At 38.0% G+C, this 21,570-nt stretch overlaps 1 protein-coding gene across 2 annotated transcripts in view; it reads left to right on the forward strand.

Moving 5' to 3' along the window:
- LOC129767665 (proton-coupled amino acid transporter-like protein pathetic) overlaps positions 1-21,514 on the forward strand; it is a 71,509-nt gene extending 49,995 nt beyond the window's left edge. For both annotated transcript variants that reach the window (XM_055768785.1, XM_055768786.1), the window contains 6 exons: positions 8,564-8,629; positions 8,705-8,855; positions 10,530-10,651; positions 20,084-20,410; positions 20,471-20,683; positions 20,753-21,514. In XM_055768785.1, the coding sequence (XP_055624760.1) occupies positions 8,564-8,629; positions 8,705-8,855; positions 10,530-10,651; positions 20,084-20,410; positions 20,471-20,683; positions 20,753-21,182 (1,309 nt within the window). In that variant the 3' untranslated portion in view covers positions 21,183-21,514. The remainder of the gene's footprint in view (positions 1-8,563; positions 8,630-8,704; positions 8,856-10,529; positions 10,652-20,083; positions 20,411-20,470; positions 20,684-20,752) is intronic.
- Positions 21,515-21,570: the final 56 nt, after the last annotated feature.

The following is a 21,570-nucleotide window of genomic DNA, read 5'->3' on the forward strand; positions in this document are numbered from 1 at the left end:
ATAAAGGTAATGGAATGGTATGCCAAGAATAATGCGATGGGGGTACTCAAAGATCGCAACCCTCCCAACACTCCAGAGCCAGATAATGTTGCACGATCGCCAAGCGGAACTTCAAAAAGTCCCAAAAAATGGTGAAGAGTGAAAGACAGTACAAAACAACTTGCATTCTGCGGCGAACAAAATCGACGAGGCCGCTGTACAACACTCAATGGCGTGCATCGCTTCAAAATACCAGGAGTTGTTCAGACGAGACCATGTTACCAAAAAGAAGCTTGTGAATATTTATTTGTTTATTTAATTGGCTTTTCGTCTTTTGACAAGACCTCATGAACAATATTCCTCCAATTCACTCGGTTGTGAGCTGCCGGTCTCCAATTACTTGGGTATCGTGTACTCGACGCCAGATCTCGCTCCACCCGGTTTAACCAACTAGCTCGCTGTGCTCCTGGTCGTCTTGCAACCACCGGATTTGAGGCAAACACCATCTTCGCAGGGTAGTTGTCCGGCATTCTTGTAACATGCCCTCCCCACCGTATCCCTCCAGATTTAACCACCTTTTGAATACTGGGTTCGCCGAAGAGCTGTGCGAGTTTACGGTTCATTCTTCGCCTCCACACTCCGTTCTCCTACACGCCACCGGAGATCGTTCTTAGTACTCGTTTTTCGAAAACTCCGAGCACTCGCAGGCCCTCCTCGAGCGTTGTCCACGTTTCTTGCCCGTAGAGAACAAGCTTGTGAATGATGAGAATGATATCTGGAATTCGGGGAACACCATTGATCGAAGGTACTTATCATCAGTCTACAGAATGCAACTCAGTGCTGATGCGCAACAAGATTGTTGTACCCAGTTGAGCTCCCACTCCTTGTGCACGCATGTGCTCTGGCGAATGAGCACAGATGAATGTTTGGTTGTCAGTGCCGTTCTTACGCAGAGATTTGCGCCCAGTGTTAAGCTGAGTTTTACGCTGAAATTTGCGCCGTGCTTGCACCGTATTTCTATACTGCGTGATTGAAACTGGATTGCTCTCTCTGTTGAGATATTTTTCTTCACACAAGCGTATACAGCGTTGCCAATGTTCCAGTTTAAACTAGTATCTTCCAGTTTTTTCCTCTCAATCCAGTCAAACAGTTAAATCCCAAAATCTTATTTTTCTTTTTTATATGTGTGCTTCAGTTTTATCCATTTTATGTAAAATAAATACTATCCCAATATTAACAAATCAATATTATCCCTCCCTCATCCTTCCTATACCTTCGACAATTTTGTTTTTTGACATTTACCGTTCGATCAATTCTACATCTTTATAGATCTTGGATAGATCTTTCTTTTCTTACAGTGTTATTTTGCTTTTGCTTACACTTCAGAATTCAATTCGGTTAGCGCGCAGTGCGTGTAGTGTCAACCCAAGCACTAATGTGCTACACTGTCTTCGAATTTATATAAATATTAGATGTTCTAGTACTTCCAAATCATTCTAAAGTTTAGAAAATCATAGAGTCTATGTGCTACACAGACTTTAATTGATATGAACCATGAACCAAGCAACCTTGCTTCATTTTACATCAATGGGATATTAGGTTCTAATGGTCACTCAAAGATTCAAAAGCATTAATAGTACGCATGATCTAAGCTTTCTTATTTGACGCATAGTTTGTAATAAAATGAGAAATGCATACTTTGCATAAAATGCATATGCACTATATTGTTTATTTTGCAAGTTTGTGTTTCATTTGAGTTTCATTTGAGCTCTCATTTGTTGCAATATTACAGGTCTCTTTAAAATGTTAACGAATGGGAACTGAAATAAACTACGCAAAAACGCCAAATAGAAGGTAAGGTTAGGTACTGTGCATTGATTAATTTCTTTTATTCTTCATTCTCCTTGAATTTGAAAAAGATAGCAACGAAGATGGTAAAAAGAAACACTACAGAAATGTCAAAATTAGCATTAGAAGAAAAAGAAGAGAGGATTGAGGGTTGGTTCGATGCAGTGATCTATAACCAGAAACCATGTCCCCGTCTCTAATCACTTTGTCGAGCAGTTTTCTCGACATATTTTATCAACTATTTTATGAACATGACGTAATAACTATGGGATTTTCAAAATGAGAGCCAAATAAAACCGTATGTTCTAAAGATTCTAGAGGAAAATATCCTCAAATATTCTTTCACACTAATGTTCGGTAGGATGTGGTAGGAAAAGTAATTTTGGTCTGCTCGAAGGATAAGATCAGGTAAAGGTATTAGTAATGGTTGATTTTATTAACTACATAGTATTTATTTGTTGTTCATAAAATGATGAAATCAACCATTAATTAATTATACCCTACGAACAGATCAAAATGACTTTTCCCACCACTCGAATATAACTTTACACGATGGAAAATTCGAAGGAAATTCTTTTTCTCAAGAATTGGAATGGATAAAAAAATCATTTTAGATATATCAAAACCGGACTTTTTAAAATAAAACGGGATCTTCCAGTTTTCTTCCAGTTTTTGTGAGAGCAATCTTCCAGTTTTTTGAAAAATATTATTGGCAACTCTGAGCGTATACGGTTCAAATGGGGGCGCGCTGTTGATTTTATGCTTTGCTTAGAACGAACGAAGACAAAGCGAGCGCTAGAATTTGATGTGTATGTGTGTGTGTGTGTGTGTGTGTGTAGAATAAGTCGCGCATCACACAAGTCAGAAGAAATGTTTAGTATTTGAGTTCTGCGCCGAGTACATTTTGCGCTGTCGTGCTTATGAATTTTGTGCTCTTCGCACCAAGATAGAATACGAGTTTTCTTTGAGCGCGCGCTGATGAAAATTAAACTAAAGCGCAGCGCTGCGTTTGTTTTCTGAACACTGCTTACCATCGATGTCAGAAAATATAATGGCGCTTATATAATACGATCAACAGCATAGGACATCCCAGGTTCCACTATTCGTCGAAGGCCTCCCAATCCATGGTGGGATAGCCAATGTTCCAAGCTTTTTCTAGAAAAAACGAATGCATTTAAAGCTTTTCGGAAACGTGGAACCCCTGAAAATTTTCAAACGTATTTATCCCTTGAGAACCAGTTCAAAAATTAGATCAAAGGGAAAAAACGTGCTTATTGGCGAAATTTCGTGGGAGGTTTGTCACGAGAAACGTCAACGAAAAAATTATGGAAAGTGGCTCGAAACATGAGAAATCGCTTTTCAACGAATGAAAGCGAAGAATATTCACAACGATGGATTTTCAATTTTGCACGGAAGGTTTGTCCTGATTCCGCTCCTGTGCAAAAAATAGTTCGAGATATACCACAAGATAGGTGCGATCTTGATTCCGAGTTTTCGATGGTAGAATTCTCTCTTGCTCTTCTTGTAACAATTCTGCTCCGGGATCGGATCGAATTAAGTTCAACTTGCTGAAAAACCTCCCTGATGTGGCGAAACATCGCTTGTTGAATTTATTCAATCGGTTTCTGGAGCATAATATTGTTCCAGATGATTGGAGACAAGTACGATTTATAGCTATTCAAAAACCCGGAAAACCCGCGTCCGACTTCAATTCGTACCGCTCAATAGCAATGCTGTCTTGCAACGGAAATTGTTGGAGAAAATGATCTTGTTTCGCCTTGATCGATGGGTTGAAACGAATGGCCTACTCTCAGATACACAATATGGGTTCCGCAGGGGCAAGGGGACGAATGATTGTCTTGCGTTGCTTTCTTCAGAAATTCAAATGGCTTACGCCGAAAAAAAACAAATTGCTTCAGTTTTCTTGGACATAAAGAGAGCCTTTGATTCTGTTTCAATAGAGGTTTTGTCAGACAAATTACACTCTCGGGGTCTGCCGCCTCTATTGAATAATATGTTATATAACTTGCTTTGCGAGAAACATTTGAACTTTTCTCACGGAGATTCGGCAGTAAGCCGGTTCTCTTACATGGGCCTCCCCCAAGGCTCATGTTTAAGCCCCCTTTTGTACAACTTCTATGTAAGCGACATCGACAATTGCCTTACACAAAATTGCAACCTAAGACAACTTGCAGATGATGGAATGGTGTCTGTCATAGGATCAAACGAATCCGACCTACAAGGACCCTTACAAAATACTTTGAACAATTTTTCAACCACGGAGAAAACAGAGATGGTGGTTTTTTCTAGGAAGCATAGACCAGCAAAACCAAAGCTTCAACTTTTGGGTAAACCGATCACTCATGCTATGTCATTCAAGTATCTTGGGGTCTGGTTCGACATCAAATGGGGGGCCCATATTAGGTATCTGAGTGAAAAATGTCAACAAAGAATAAACTTTCTCCGTACAATTACCGGCACCTCGTGGGGAGCCCATTGCTGATCGAGCTAAATTTTCGCTCCGGATTCATGAGTTCATATTATGAATTCATCTCCATGCAGGTTGATCCTTCTTCGTATATTCCAAACCGTGTTTGTTTTCCTAACTACATCAATTCCTCTGTGCATTTTGATCTGTTCATGAAGGAGAAAATCCATGATATTCCAGATTATCTTCTATCGGGGATCGTTCCTACGATCTTCAATGCAAAGTATGGGCGTATCAATTGTGATAATATGTAATTTACCGATGGGTCCATTATAAACGAGTCCACAGGATTTGGAGTGTTCAACGAACTTTTTAGCACCTCCCACAGTCTTCAGAATCCTTGCTCAGTGTATATTGCTGAATTGGCAGCGATACACTGGGCGCTGGACAGCGTTGCCTCACGACCTGTTGAACACTATTACATTGTAACGGATAGTCTTAGCTCTGTCGAAGCTATCCGTTCAGTGAGGCCGGAAAAGCACTCGCCGTACTTCCTTGAGAGAATACGAGAAATTTTGAGTGCTTTATCCAGACGCTGTTATGTCATTACCTTTGTCTGGGTCCCTTCACATTGCTCAATCCCGGGTAACGAGAGGGCTGACTCATTAGCAAAGGTTGGTGCAATTGAAGGCGACATTTATCAGCGTCAAATCGCCTTCAATGAATTTTATTCTTCAGTCCGTAAAAATACCATCGCAAACTGGCAACGTAAGTGGAATGAAGATGAATTGGGCCGGTGGTTTCACTCGATTATCCCTAAGGTTAGCCTCAAACCATGATTCAAAAGTCTGGACTTGAGTCGGGACTTTATTCACACCTTCTCCCGACTCATGTCCAATCACTGTTCGTTAGACGCGTTACTCTTTCGTTTCAATCTGGCCGGTAGCAATCTCTACATTTGTGGCCGAGGTTACCACGATATCTAACACGTTGTTTGGTCGTGTGAGGTGTATCTTGTTGCCAGATCGAATTTAGAAAACTCCCTTCGGGCTAGAGGAAGGCAGCCCAATGTGCCGGTGAGAGATGTGTTGGCTCGGTTAGACCTTGATTACATGTCCCAAATATATGTTTTCCTTAAAGCTATCGATGTTCGTGTGTGATGATCCTTATATCCTTATACCCTACTTTTCTTCCTTTACGAGTAATTGGTCCCCTTGCTTTAATCAGGAGAACAAGTTTAAATGTAAATTCACAATAGATATACGAATAGATTTAAGAATTGAGTGTGTGTGATTATCAACATTGTAATAATTTCCTTATATCCCATCCTTTTCCTGAAAAATTATGTCACCCTTCTAAACTCGAGTCCACCGCGAGTAATCGGTTTCCCACATTACTAACCATAGATTTAAGAAAATTTTTAGTATATATATAGTTTTAAAAACATATTTAAGAATTCGGCTCCTTTAAACTTATGTAACTGAGCCTGTAAAAATAAACGAATTTAAAAAAATAAACAGCATAGGAATTAAACAGATGGTGTTGGTTGATCGTAGTCTAGATTGAAACATAAAAAAAGAAAGTCACTTAATCAAATAATTTATACTAGTGATGAAACGGATAGTAGTTTGGGCGGATACCGGATACCTGATATCCGGCAACTTCACCACAAATCAAATTGAACGAAGCAAAAGAGACGAAACTGAATTAAACCTTACACTCGAAGCTTACGACACCTTTTGGGACTGATTCAACGAAACGGCAAACGAAAATGATAATCAAAAGAAAAATTCATTTGCTAACGTAATCGACTAAAATGCGAAAACACTTCGAATCGATCGCAATCACGTGCCTTACGTTTAGTGGCCATTAAACTCTAAGCAGTACCCCCAATTGACAAGGTTTGCTATAGTTTATCATTCAGCTCCTTGCAGTAGTGTTTACAGTGAAAACTGTTCTCTGAAGCTGGCCTGATGTACGAAGCAAGGCGTTATTAAATTATAAAATTATAATAAAAGTAATAGTGTTGATTAATTAATGTTATGAGTTTTTTTTTCTCCCTGTTGGGTGTGAACCACTGCGTCCATTATTTTGAACTATTGTTGTATACCCCTTTTTTATACTACACTTCTAGCTTATCTACTACATATTGATGAAGAAGTAGACTGAAAGTTATAGCGTGATAGGTGCCAAACAGGAATAATCTGTTTGATAAAATTTATAATCCTGATCGGCGACGCAGACCAAATTTCCTTGGGCTCCAGAATAGCTTTATCAAGGTGTTGAAGTCTGCGTCTAGTTAGAGTTCCGCAGTTACAGAACAAATGTTCCGAGGTTTCGCTTACGGCTTTACAAAAGCGACAAATATCATCTTGTGCTAAACCTATGTTTTTAAGATGGTATTTATTCGGGTAGTGTCCTGATACTAGACCATGTTATGAGTTAATATTAAATTTTAAATTTTGAAATAAATATGACTCATCTTGCGTTAATGAGAAATTATTGTTTTTTTTGCACAAGAGTTAGTTTCAAAGAATGTAATATTTTCTTCAATAGGTACGTAGAAAAAATATCTATCGAATGATGCAAATATCTCTATCGAAAAATGTCGTTGCTTAAATTGCAATATTTCCTAATATATTTTCACATTGCCCGTAGAATGTACGCTACATTTGATTCGTTATCACTTGTATTTCAGCGCCTTTCGGAAGGCAAAATTATTGAGGAAAGATGATTCAATCCTCTCACATAAGATAACGCTCATTTGATGGTATTCCTCGCCATATTTCGGACATAACAATCGTTTCGAAAAAAAACCTAGTAACCGGTAAAATCTCTTGCTCACGTTTATGAATGCCTTCACTGAGCGTCTAAAGGAGCCGTTATTGGTGACATTATCAAAATTTCGCTTCAGCCCAATGTAGTGATGAAACGGCGAGAGGAAGTAATGTGACAACTTCGGGCTTCCTCTTTTTCGAGGCGTATTGTAGTTAATGATATGCAACGATATGAAAATCGATGCGCTGTTTCCACCGAACAAAATTGCACTGCTATTCCTAAATTTCATCCATTCATTTCTTTCTGTATCGAGCTGTGTATGATCTCAGCACTAGGAATGAATGATGTCCCCTCACAACAAAATAATTTCTATGCGAATTCTTCGCTCAAATTAAACAAAATATCTGTTCACCTCTGCACATATTCTGACAGAGATATCAGATCGAAGAAATTTAATTTCACGAGAAATTCATTAACCCATTAACGACCAAGCAGAGAAAATATTTTTCAACGAAAGCCATTGATGTTTTTCCGTTCCTCAGTTTTCCGGAAAATGACAAAAAATCGTAAAATCGCCGAACAAAAACAATGACCAAAACCTACATTTTTCGTCCTGTAGAAGGTTCAATCTAATGATGTTTTCCTACATCACAATGTGTAAAAGAACACACATTGTGATGTAGGAAAAGGTGAAAAAAAAGCTTACATACTTTTGCATTTTATTAAGTTTTGTTTTTGTTAGGTTATATTGGGTTATCTACTTTCCGCACATGGTTGCTTTAAACCGATTTTTTGCTCAATAAAGTTATAAAAAATTGATTGGAATTGATAGTAAGTGGTAAGTAAGAAATTAAGCTGTTATTTGATGCCAAAACTTTACCATATTAATAATTATCGAAGTTGCTGTTCAATTGTTCGAACGCGTCGCATGAAATAGGTTAAATACGATGTGTACAAAACTACCACCGAAAGAGCGATCTCTGTTTTTATTTACATTTTGATATGCAACAGCTCTACCGAAGTACATGGTGACTCAAAAGTCATGAAACTCTTCAAGTATAAGCTGACCAAACGGAACCAAACAAGGCAAAAAAGCAACTGACAAATTTACCCGCTTTAAAGCTCGGTATTGTTGTCCTCTCTGAAAAAAAAACCATAAACAAACCTACTGAAACATTTTTGTGGGGTTGGTGTAAGTCATAAATGACTAGGCGAAACAAATAAAACTTCGATCTTCCGGTTATCTAAATTGGGGTACAATTAGCCCAGTACAAATGTAATCAAATCAATCGCGGCCATAGCTTCTCTTTATATTACTGAACAACACAATACGGCAGCCGATAGATTGGCGACGGAAACAAATGCTAGCGCTTACCGGGCAATAAAATTGTAATCTCAAATCAGTCATTTACTTCATTGGTGGTGATGTTTTAAATTATGAACCAATTCCTGTTCCAACAACCTCTAAGCAGTACTGAATCGACATTATTTTTAGCCACTTTGCTAACGCTAAACTTGTTCTATTTTCAGCACAAAACTCGCCGATGATGACGATTACAATCCATTCGAGCATCGGCAGCTCGAAAAGCCAAACAGGTATGACTCATAGTTATTGCGAGTTTTTACAATGGTCGTCTAATCAGCATATCGTTTTTCATTTGTAAATTGCAGCACAAGTGGCTCTCTCATACATCTACTGAAAAGTTCCCTGGGTACCGGTATTCTGGCCATGCCCGTGGCCTTCAAAAATGCCGGTCTTCTGTTCGGCGCCTTAGGTACCGTGATAATTGGCCTAATCTGTACACATTGTGTACATATTCTGGTGAGTAGTCAAAAAGCAATACGATACGAAAAAAACATCAATGTCGATCTTCAAATCGTTATCTCGTTCGAGTTCGAATACAAATACTTTGATTGATACCAACGTCAAAATGAGATTTAATTATCAAACAGCAAAACAACCGAAGGTGCGCGCGGATCTTGACAAAGGTTGTTTTCGAACACTTTGTTGTCGATAGTAAATCAATTACAAGCAATAAGAACTACTTCAAAGATAAGCTGCCCACCGCACAGGCTATGAGCCGGATTTATCCCTATCTATGCTCGTCGTCATTGCCATCGAGCAGCTCTTTTTGGTTGGCGAAAGTGGCTCAGCTCCAAAGAATTTAATTTGGATGGATTAACAAAAAGTCTGTTATTGGTAGTTATTTGTTACGATAATTTTCTCGTGTGGAATAGACGATTCTCGATGTTATCTTCCGGCAATTGATTGCAAACACGCTCTCACAATCTAATGTCAATTGGAGTGCTGATACAGATAGAAAAAAAAACTCTTGTCAATACGCTACCGTTTACAAATTGATATCGCCTATAAACTAATTTAATTTTCGACATATGTTTCCCTAATTAACAAGGTTATTGAGAGCTCGTTTGTACACGGACAGAGTTCACAGACTTAGTATCAGTTAGAGACAATGTGCACGAATATAATCTTTTTATTGAAGTAATTGTTAGTATTGCTACTTTTTCAGTAGTTTCAATTTTTCTAAAATGTTGTAAGCGAATATGGCAAGTGACGCACTTTTCTAAGACTTGGACAAGTTTCGACATACTGTGTCTGGCGAATGCTTCCGTACAATTTTATTTGTGATTCGAAACATCGTAATTTCAATCTTAAGTCCGACAGCTCTAGTGAATTAGACCGGAATAGCAGAACAACATAAACAAAACGTAATCCACAGTTCGTAGAATTCAGTTCATATTTACGTGGTTGGGAAGAATTCGGAGATTTATCATCGCTGTTGATCTTAAGTAGCGTCCGTTTCATTACGTCTTCCCTGCCTTACCTGATATAATGAATAATAAATCTGCATATCCTACACGCGTCAAAGTAATGAACCGCCAAATATAAATAATATCTGATTGGCATAATTTATTTGGTTAGTTACAGACAGATACCGAGCAGACACTGTACGTGTCTGCGGGTAGATTTCCTCATTGAAATACCGCTCAAACAAACTTACCTTAGTTCTGATTGTTTTATCACCTTACTCATGAACATACATAATTCCCACGTAACCTTCACAAATCAGCACATGACACTAACCCAGCGCCAGTTTACGGTAGATCGAGATGCGCGTTTTTTCGCACGACCTTTAGTTGAACGTGTGGCGCGAATCAAAACAAAAATGATATGGTGATAACTTTATCGTCACATTCACCTTCGATCCGCACGCTCATCCAACATCCCATTCCATAACGGTACAGACGACACCTCTCCCTCATTAACATACAGGTAGATCTCGAGTCGCTGAACCACCTTCCCTAACTAGGTGTAACCGATTGTCTTAATCACGTTCCGCGCTTCCGGACACGTCGTGCCGATGAACTCTCGGAAGACCAGGAAGAGACCTTCACTGTTGAGAATAAATCAATATTCGCAGCCGCGCGTCTTCGAACGAAGTTTGCTAATCACCTGCCATTTTTGTGTTCACAGGTCAAAACCTCACATATGGTGTGCCAAAGGACGCGGATACCGGTGCTGGGCTTCGCCGAAACCGCCGAACGTGTCTTCGAGTACGGACCGGTCAAACTGCGGGGCATGGCCAAATTCTCGAAGTAAGTCAAATGATTATTTGTTTGTTTTTAGGCATAGTATGATGCCTGGTGATATGCATTTATATTATTGTTTAATTCATTGGGAATGAATTGTACATTCGATGTTTATCATCAAACACATTCGCCAAAAAATCGATTGAATTGGTGGTGGGTTTACTTCTCCTACCATCCTGCATTTATCGATTCCCTGTTAAAATGAATCTTTATCGTTTAAAAACAAGAATGTATTGCTTCTGAAATGGAAGGCAACCCGATAAAAGCACTCTGGCTCGATCGAAAAAAAAGTTATAGTCATAAGAGTCTGAGTAATAAAGTGACTTGTCATACACGATTTTTCAAATAACTTCCAGCCGGTGTAGCAATATGAGGTCAAGCATTGTCATGCTGGAAAACTACGGTCGCGCGTCTGGTTGCATATGTTGGCTGTTGCTTGATCAATAATCGCTTCAGACTAATCATTTGTTGCATATACATAGAAATCACCTGTGTTTTGTATGCATGTTTGTATGCATGGGAGCAGACCTGTCAGACAGAACGTCAGTTTGGAATTGTACCCAAAAAAAAAGTCCAAACGAAGCCAAGCAGGGATCGGACCAAGGCCGGAACGCAAGACTGTTTTAAAGGACTAAGCTACCTACATAGCCACTCGTGCTGTTGTGCAAATAAGCGAGAATATTACACCACATTATAAAATGATGTTGGATCCTAAAAGTATGCATGGGAAGTGTTTTGTAAGAGTGAAAAGGAAGGCATAGATAGATGGTTCCCTTCCGGACATAGGACGTTAATGTGATAAAGTATGCGGAAAGGATTGATGCGTACTTTTTTGCAATGTGTTCTTTCTACTAGTATGGGAGGGTGGCACATTTTTTGTAATTTTTAAGCTCATAATGATATAAATTAGGATGTCAAAACATGTGCTAAAAATTATTTTTGAGTTGAGTTGCTTGCAGGAGTTGCAGTTATGGAGTCGGATACGGAAAATTTTTACCGACTCCGACTCCGCCTTCCAGTTCAATGACCCAATAAAATCAAAATATCAACTTAAAATTTGTCATCAAAGCCAAAGCGTCAGACGCATGATGATTGAATAAGCTAACGCAAAAAAGCGAACCTCCGCCAAACCTGTATCCGACATCGGGTCAATTACTTGGGAGTTAACATTCGTTCCGTGGATGACAATAATAAACTAGTTACCCGTACATTGGCTATCCGGGATACGAAGGCTCATCATTAGAAAAAAAAGTTGAAAAATCGTACATTTTTTTTGCTTGAAGGTAAAGTGGTCACTTGCAAATATCAAGCTAAATGGGATAGATTTATGCGTTTTTTCGCCAAATTTGTTCAATTCACATATGTATGCAGTAAGCTTGGCGCATTCACCTACAATCTCAATTGAAATTTTCTCATGCATACTTGATTTAGTTGGAGTGAAATATTTTTCCAGGGTCAAAGTCACAAAGGACCCTCTTCAAGAGTAGAATATGATGAGGTATATCAGCTTTAGTAAACAGAATATTGTAAGTAGTTATTCACCAATGACCACTTCGCCCCAAACATCAAAGAAATTTCGATACTAATTAATCGCTGAGATTAGACAATTGCAGACAGTTGCAGACAGACAGTTGAAAAAGTCGGATGTCTCTGCTCAATCTTTCGCATTTGATCTCGAAGCAGAATTTATTCATTATTTTCGAACTTTCAAGACACTGCGTTGAAATACAGTCGTCATCGAAGTGATTTTTATTGCTGTTTGAAAATACCTAAAAGAGTAGTATTATCCACTAATGTCTCTTTAACAAACGATAAATTATTTTGTAGTCTGGCGTAGTGGTGCTATCCTACCAGCTAAATTAATCGAAAATTGCACTTCCTGACATGTTCAGGTCCTTGCACAATTTTCTCAATGGCAAAGACCTTCGACTCTACGAAGTTAGGGAACATTTTGGAAGAAAATAACGTGTAACCTGCGTGAAGGAAAGCGAATGATTGTGGAACTTTATATGCTGTGCATATAAAATTAAATAAATGTATGATTGCCTAGAAAAATGATACTTTTGGTTTCTCAAAAATCGGCAACAACTTCCGGAACAACCCAATATGAGCTATCCTGATTTCTTTCTGTTTTTTATTCTCATTCTTCCTGATTTTTGAAAATAGTAGTTGGCAACCCTGGCTACAACATATAACGCCGTCAATTTTTTCTGTACACAATTGACGTTATATTTTCAACCAAAATACGCAGCGAGTAAAATAATGATGCTTTGTTTTTTTTTGGTTTGAAATTCGTTAAATTTTTGAGAACAATCAATTTTTTCTTCAAATTTCCCGGTTCTAAGTAGTCTTTTCATGCTGAAAAGGTTACAAAATCATCATTTTACATTGTTTCATTCAATGCATATAAAAAATGGCTTGGTATAAGTATTTTTATTTACATTTTATAACTAGGCAAACGATGGGTGGCATATGTTGCGCTGCAATACAAATACCTTCTCGTATCGGCCGAACACCATCCCGCCATACATGCGGCATTCCATTATATTTCATGAATTCCGTTAGGTTATGCCTTTTTTATGCATACAACGTTATCTAGAACATTCCTTTCCGATATAAATTAAGCACCTTTTCTCGCTCTGGGAAAAAAGCACTTAATTTCTTAAAAATTCGTCGACCAACTGATCATCGTTCTACAAAAATCCATTATCCACAGCATAAGCTTCTGAAAAATGTCCGGAAGTTAGTACCATTATCAAACTCCATCTGCCGGTCACTTCGGTAGTCAATTAAGGAATGTTTGTTTTAGGGTTCTTTCGAAATATTCGCATTATCAACCGTTCATCATCAGAAAACAGGCTTGTGTCCTCTACCCGGGAGATTTTCCATGATTCCTTCGTATTTCCACATGTTTATGATTTTGTTTACTCTAGAGTGGGTTGTGCTCCCGTGGCCGGATGGTTAGCGTCCCACATTATCATGCCGGGGGTTCGGATTCGATTCCCGTTCTGGCCGGGGGATTTTTCATCAAAGATATTTCCTCCGACTTGCACTGTGATCACGCGTATTCTAGAGCTTGCCACTCCAGAACACATTCAAGGCGTGTTATCCGGCATAGAAATCTCAACTAGGTACACTAACAAACATGACGCGATTAATACCTACGTTGAGAAGGCAAAAGTTCCACTGGGAACGTTAGTGCCATTCAAGAAGAAGAAGAGTGGGTTCTTCCGACAGTAGCTGCTATGTATCGCAATGTCTTCGAAAAGTCTTACTTTTTAGCATTGTACTTGTAACCAGTGTTGCCACATTTTAATCTGTATCAGAGGGGTTGAAAATCTTACTCATCTGTACTTTTTCTTCCAAAAATTTATACCAAAAATCTGTACCATCGAAAATATTCGTTGTATAGAAAAATCCATTTTATGGCATAAAAAATACTCATTTATTTACTACAAATATCACATTTACCAAAAATAACAAAAAATTAATCTGTACCTTACCAGATAAATCTGTACGTGTGGCAACACTGCTAGTAACAATATCTATTCCATTGTGATAAAAAAAAACTTGTTCAAACATCAATAAAAAACAAAAAAACCAACACTGCCTAAGTAGTAGTCGGGTGTTAACATTACACCTTGACGAAAAAAAAGTAAGTTAATTCGCAATGATCTTACTTACATGGTTTGTTTGATAGGAGAAATTTAAGGTGTACACTCAATTTTGCAACGCCTAAAATGAAGATTTTTCCATCTTTAAATTAATTAGCTTTTCGCGGAATTTTATTGTGCGTTAAGCTAGTTAAATGTGTGAGTAATTAATATGGATCAAACGAATAAATGTGGGGCTTAGAATGAAAGGGGTGTAAATGATTTCATCGATTTCTCTACATCGACTCTCTCTATTGGTCGTAATTTAGCTGCAAATACATCCCCAGCTGTATTTGACAATGTGGAAGACAGGTCAGAGCCTCATCTATCAGATTCTATAGCAAACTCAAATTGGAACGTTTTTGCAGTTGAGTTATTAACTGAAGAAAAAGTTGATGAAGAGAAATCGATCAAGTCACTTACACCCCTTACATTCTAAGCCCCTCAAATATATTAAAAATATTTTGTACCAAAAGAATGGGAAGTATCGTCAAGTAGCATGTTTATATTCAATTTTGCGATTGACTGTACGAGGACAGTCCGATAAGTACATACACTTGACCCAGCGAAGCTCCAACTTCTTTAATCCATCCGAAAAATACGTTTTCTCGAGGTCTGCAAAGTAGGCCTCCGTGGCGGCGATGACCTCCTCATTGGACTAAAATTTCTGCCCGGCGAGTTTGGAAACAAAAAAAAGGCGCACGGGGCCAAATCTTGAGATTACGGTGGATGGGGCATCAGTTCGTAGTGCAATTCGACCAATTTGGCAAATTTGGAAAATCACGGATAACGCAATAAAGGACTAAAAATGAAATGCAAACGCGAATAAAGATATTTTAGCATGTTTTTAAAGAATTGTATTTTTTACTATTTTTTAGAAAGTTGTATCTCCGAAACGGCTTCGAATACACGTCTGTCTGTTCAGAAAGTACTTTAGAATTTACGCGGGTTACGTATTTTCGATTCTAGATTTTTTTGTGGCATTATATTGGTACTCATGTCTCTCAGTTATGCTGACAAGTACGGTTATTTTGAATGTTCAGGTAATTTTTGACAACTGCTATTCTTGCACGTGTTTTGGTTCATCTTTGATTTTTGATTATATGTGAGCACCATCCAGCTACGGTCTTAATTCGCTGGATTACTCAGTATAGCGCGTCATGAAGGCCAAGGCCTGTTCTAAACGCCACCCGAGTGCAGCAAGCCTCAGACAAATATTGACCCGTACCTGGAGAGAAATGAATCCAGGCTACAGGATTAGGACCTGCCGTGCGTTCCGGACGCGTGTGAAGGCCGTAATTGCAGCAAGTGGAAACTCGATCGATGATTACATAGTAAATAATATGATATATAAATAAATCAGAAATCAAGCCAGAAGACTGGAAAAAAATATATCACTGTCACAGAAGTATTTCCCCTCATTGAAAATACTCAGGCTTCTGAACCAGATACGTACCGTTTTGTCTCATATTCCGAACACTTAAGCTTTGATGGTCATTAAACAATGTCTTATTACTCAAAATGGTACTCTTTGTCGAAACTAATTTGATTTTTGGATACAATAGAGCCTTCTTTTTCATTTGACTACAATAAAATTGATTTACAAATACATATTCATGGTGAAAAACTAAAAACTTTTGTCTCAAATTCTGAACACCATTTTTGTCACTGACTCATATTCCGAACACCTCTGTCTCAAACTCCGAACAGCAAAAATTATTTTTTTAATAATCATAACTTTTAAACTACTGAACCAATTCATATGATCGATATGTCAAATTAAAGTCAATTAGCTAGTCTTTTTTTTGGAAAAATGTAATCCCAGGTAACCATAAGCATTAACTTTAAGCTCTATTGTAGTACTAATTCAGTATCTCTAATGCCAAATGGCAGTATATCTGCTTTTTTTATGCTTATAGGCCTTATATCAACATTATTAATGCATATGAACATTAATGAAAATAAGCATAAATGAAAGTCCTATATGTCCATTAATTGCTACCATATAGTGCTTACAAGCATTAGGACAAAACATATGAAAATAAGCATTAATGAAAGCCCTATATACGCATTTAGTGCTATCATATAATGCTTCTAAGCATTAGGATAAAACACTCATCCATTTAGCATTAGATATCCGGATGCAAGCGTTTGTCTCAAAATAAACATAACATGGATAATTTTGGCCAAAAATATGCTTCCAAGCCGGCCAGCAAAACCCGCTCATACATGATCTTTTTGAGTAGGTACCTGAGCGGTTGTTTTAATATAACTATTTTCAACTCATTCATCTATATCCTGATAGCGAAAGCATAACAGAGAAACACACATGTTGTACCCCGGTTCGAATCTCATAAGGTAACTTAATATAATAATTATTTCTCATTCCAAACAGTGTGCCATAGCTCTAAATAAAGAAGAATACTGTTATAACCTCAATAACAACTTGCACTAATCTGTAATAAATATGTGTGGGTGGACTCTAAAATGTATGTTTTTTTTTTGTTTTCTGTCGATTGATTTCAATGGCTTTTTCCTAGAAAAAACGGAAGAAAAACATCTTGACGTTTTTATGAAATCATATTTTAGCATGAATGATGCTTATTTAAGCCTGCCATAACAAGTTTTCAAGTGATATTTTCAGATAGCCATAAGTATGATTTAGTAATGCTTATTTAAAGCTGTAACTTAAGCATTAAAAGAGCTCTATATTTCGCCTTTTTAGCATTATATCCACCCTATATTGGTTTATAGCGCTTGATAATCATTCATTCAGTATTTTATATGTGAATACAGTGCTGATTTAAGACCATTTCTAAGTGCTTACTAGTTAACTGGGATGCTCGCAAAAAAAATGGAATTTGCTTTTGTAATTATTAATTGTATTGGTTTCTTATAGTTTACATGGTTTCGGGTCTAAGAGCGCTATTTCGGTGTCGATACCTGTAAATTATGTGAAAATGAAGTCTAAAACCTAAAGAATTTCAGAGTTTTGAATTCAAATTATTTATAACATTAAAGTTCAGTAAATTCACATTTAAAAAGGCAGTGTTCGCAATTTGAATCATGCGTAAAATCTTGATGCATATTCCGAACACTAATTTTAATGATTTCTGCGTAAAATATCATTCTATTTCATCCATTTATTGTATATTCTTACCATTTCTAGCACTTAACATGAATAATACAAACAAAATAGTTGAAAAAACTACAAAAACTGAAAAATTAACTATGCTTGTTTTTCTAGAGATTTTGCTAACGCTAACAATTTATCATTGGTTTTGACTGTCACTTTTTTGGAAATGTTTAATATTATAAATTATAGGCTGCATCGATACCTGTAAATGATGTTAAAATGAAGGCTATAACCCAAAGAATTTCATGGTTTTGATTATTGCATATGAACTGAACTGAATTTACTGAACTTTTATGGTATCAATAAAACATACGTTTAGCCGCAGGGCATAAAAATCAGGTTTTCGCATAATCACCAAGCCTTTATCTGTCTTTTTTGAAAAAATACTTGAGAATGTTCAATTTACAAGGCAAATATTAGATGTGCAACGTAAGAAGTTAGTAAGGAATGGCGAAAGGTATTCTATTGACGGAAGAAGGGCGGAAAATAATAAAGATATTCAGTGAACAAAAGTTTTCTAATCGCTCGATCGTAACAAAAATTGGTCGATCTGAGAAAGTGGTACGGAATTTCTTTAAATAGTGCCTGAAATATGGGATATAACGTCCAACAAATGGGAACACCAAAGTTACTTTGCGTCTTAAAGGTCGAATAAGACACGAAGCAACCAAGAAACGATGTCCTGGTCATACATCAAGGCAGAATCGGTTGTTCCAGTAACGAAGAGGCATATTGCGCGCATCTTGAACGAGTCACCAAACATAATGTGGAAGAAGCTTAAAGGGAAGCCGAAGTTCGCCAGCAGAACCATCTCATTTTTACCCGGCAATACATGTAATGGAAACTGGAATGGAGAAATGTTGTATTTTCCGGCGAAAAAGGTTCAATTTGGATGGTCCGGACTGTTACAGTTGCTATTGGTAGAATTTAAGTCAACGGCATGCCGTGAGATCGAAGCGAAACTTTGGGGGCGGAAGTTTTACAGTGTGGGGAGCCGTTTCCTATCACAGCAAGCTTCTCATTTGTTTCATTTTCACCCGAATGAACTCCGAAAAGTATCTTTTATAACTGGAGGACGTTTTGATTGGCCATATCGAGAATAGCGCTACCGAGGATGTCGTTTTTTCAACTGGGTTATGCATAGATCCACGTTTCCAAGCATGGATTGCCGAGAAGGACATTCCGCTTCTTGAATGACCTGCCGGCAGTCGATTGCAATTCCCTAGAGAATCTATGGAGAATCTTGGCCGAGATGGTCTATGCAAACGAATGACAATTAGCCTCAAGGCAGTAATTCAGGAGTGTTGGGCTATAATCAATATGGCAACACTTTAAAAGCTGTCTGACTCGATGCCAAAACGAGTTTCAAAGTGATCCGAAATGGAGGTGGACATACTAGACATTAGCTACCGATTTGACTCGAAATTTGCCGCACAAATTTTCTTTTATTGAAATTTTAGGATACGGCTGAACGAATGTCCACCCTGATTCCACATATTTCAATTACTTAGAAAACAAAAAATGAATTTAAATTTTTTTTTAGAATGAATTCGATGAAAATAATCAAGAATTGTCTTTTATTAATAATTGACTTATTTTTAAAAATATTGAGAAAGAATAGGGGGCGGCTAAACGAATGTCTACCACTGTAGTTGAAAAAACCACAAAAACTAAAAAATTAACGATGCTTTTTTTTTACAGAATTTGCTAACGCAAACATTTTATCATTGGTTTTGACTATCACTTTGTTGCAAACGCTTAATATTATAAATTAGAGGCTGTATCGATACCTGTAAATGATATCAAAATGAAGCCTATACCGGAAAGAATGTTTGTGTTTTCATTATTCAATTATCTATAACATAAAAGTTTAGTAAATTTACATTTAAAAATGAAGTGTTCGGAATTTGAGACTGTTTGGAATATGAGACAAAACGGTATGTGAAATTTCTTTCAAATAAAAAAATTGATTTAAATTTCTAATATTTACAGGTCATTCTGACCGAAAATTCTCTGTACACATTTAAATTCCAAAAAGGTGGACGGTATGCCGCCTAGACAATTTTTTTTTCATTTGACTAGCAGCAACTGTCAATGTCAATGCCAACTAGACAATTTTTTTTCATTTGACTAGCAGCAACTGTCAATGTCAATGCCAACGGGATTCCAACCAACGTTGACCACCAAAATACTCCTCGATACCAGTTGTTCCCGGTGAGAAAAAAAATACGAACGCGTGTATCTCGTTTCGCTAAACCTGTCTCGTTGAAATGTGTTGCCATTACCGTACCGTCATTCGTTCGATTTTGTAGATTACATCAAGGTCGAACATGCCGAAAGGGAAGCAATCATTTTGTTTGTCACATTCACAAATTTACTCATCCCAAACAAAAACACGTTCCCACATTGTTCGTTTCTGAAAAAAAACGAATTAACACAGCTGATTCAAAGCTCATTTAATTTTATGCGCAAGTTTTTATATTGCTGAAGCATTTATGTTTATGACAATTTCTCGGAACAATGAATCGTTTCCGGGAAACGATTAAACGACACACCTACACATGATATTTTCTGAATGTTATACTTCTAGCAATTGCACAGGTGCACAATATTTTAACGACTGATCATATGTTTTCTCCTAACCCACAGACTTTTCGTTGACTATGGTCTGATGGCGACGTACTTTAGCGCTGGCTGCGTGTATATCGTCTTCATCGGGAGCTCGCTGGGGAAGGTGATAAACGATGCCGCCGAGCTTGACTGGAGCGTCCGCATCTACATCCTGTTCACCATGATTCCAATACTGGCCATCGGTCAGATTCGGGAGCTGAAATTCCTCGTTCCATTCTCGGCGCTGGCCAATTTGTTCATCGTCGTAACCTTCGGCATCACGCTGTACTACATTTTCAAAGATCCCCTGCAGTTCGACGATAAACCTAGCTTCGCATCGTTCGCAACGCTGCCTCTGTTCTTCAGGTATGGTTGTGCATTTTTGCTACAGTGTTGTATACCCTAATGGTTTATTTCTTCACACAGTACCGTTATTTTTGCAATGGAAGGTATCGGTGTCGTCATGCCTGTGGAAAACTCGATGGCTAAGCCACAGCAGTTTCTCGGATGCCCGGGAGTCCTGAACACCGCTATGGGAACAGTCATCACTTTGTACGCCGTTATTGGATTCTTCGGTTATGTGCGATATGGAGAGGAGTCTGCCGGAAGTGTTACATTGAATCTGCCAGTCGAAGATGCGTAAGTTAAGCCACCACATTGAGCCCGTCAACTAATTTGAATCTAACACGTGCGGTTTCTTGAACACAGTCTAGCCAAAGCCGCTCAACTGCTAATCGCCGCAGCCATCCTCTTCACTTTCGGTCTTCAGTTCTATGTCCCAATGGACATTCTGTGGAAGAAGATCCACGATAAAATCCCAAAGGACAAGCATAACATTTCCCAGATAGCCATTCGCACTGGAATCATGATTCTGATGGGCTGCGTTGCGCTCGCTGTGCCCGATCTAGAACCATTTATCGGGCTGGTGGGTGCCATTTTCTTCTCCAGTCTGGGCTTGCTGGTGCCTTGCGTGGTGGAAACCGTCTTCTTGTGGCCCAACGAGCTCGGAACCTTCAAGTGGGTGCTGATCAAGAACGTCATCTTCGGAGCATTTTCGATTTTCGCCTTGATCGCGGGATCGTACGTCAGCATTGAGGAAATTATAAAGCTGTACACCGGAGAAGAACATACCGAGTAAAGAGAAGTAGAAGTTTATTCCTCGACAGGTGAAAAAAAAAGTTCAACTTTAACATGCCATCTTACATTAAGATAGTCTCGACGGAATGGAAAAACATTCTCGTAGAAGATTTAAGCTGTGCGTTTTTTTTTTGTTCGAAAGGTAACGAATGATTTCATTAAATGTATGCAGGGACTTACAGTGATCTAGGAGCGCTGAGATGGCGTTCTCCGCAGTATTTTTAACTCTACATTCTAGTGGAATATAGCATTTGTTGCACATGTGTTAGATTACACAATAAGTTTTAAATGTAGATAGGTGAGAAAATATATTTCAACATATTAACGATTGATTTTGTTTTCGTATTAATCTTAGACCAAAATTCACATGCATCTACAAAACGTATCCC

This window comes from Toxorhynchites rutilus, chromosome 2, assembly GCF_029784135.1.
Source record: "Toxorhynchites rutilus septentrionalis strain SRP chromosome 2, ASM2978413v1, whole genome shotgun sequence".
NCBI classification, from domain to species: domain Eukaryota; kingdom Metazoa; phylum Arthropoda; class Insecta; order Diptera; family Culicidae; genus Toxorhynchites; species Toxorhynchites rutilus.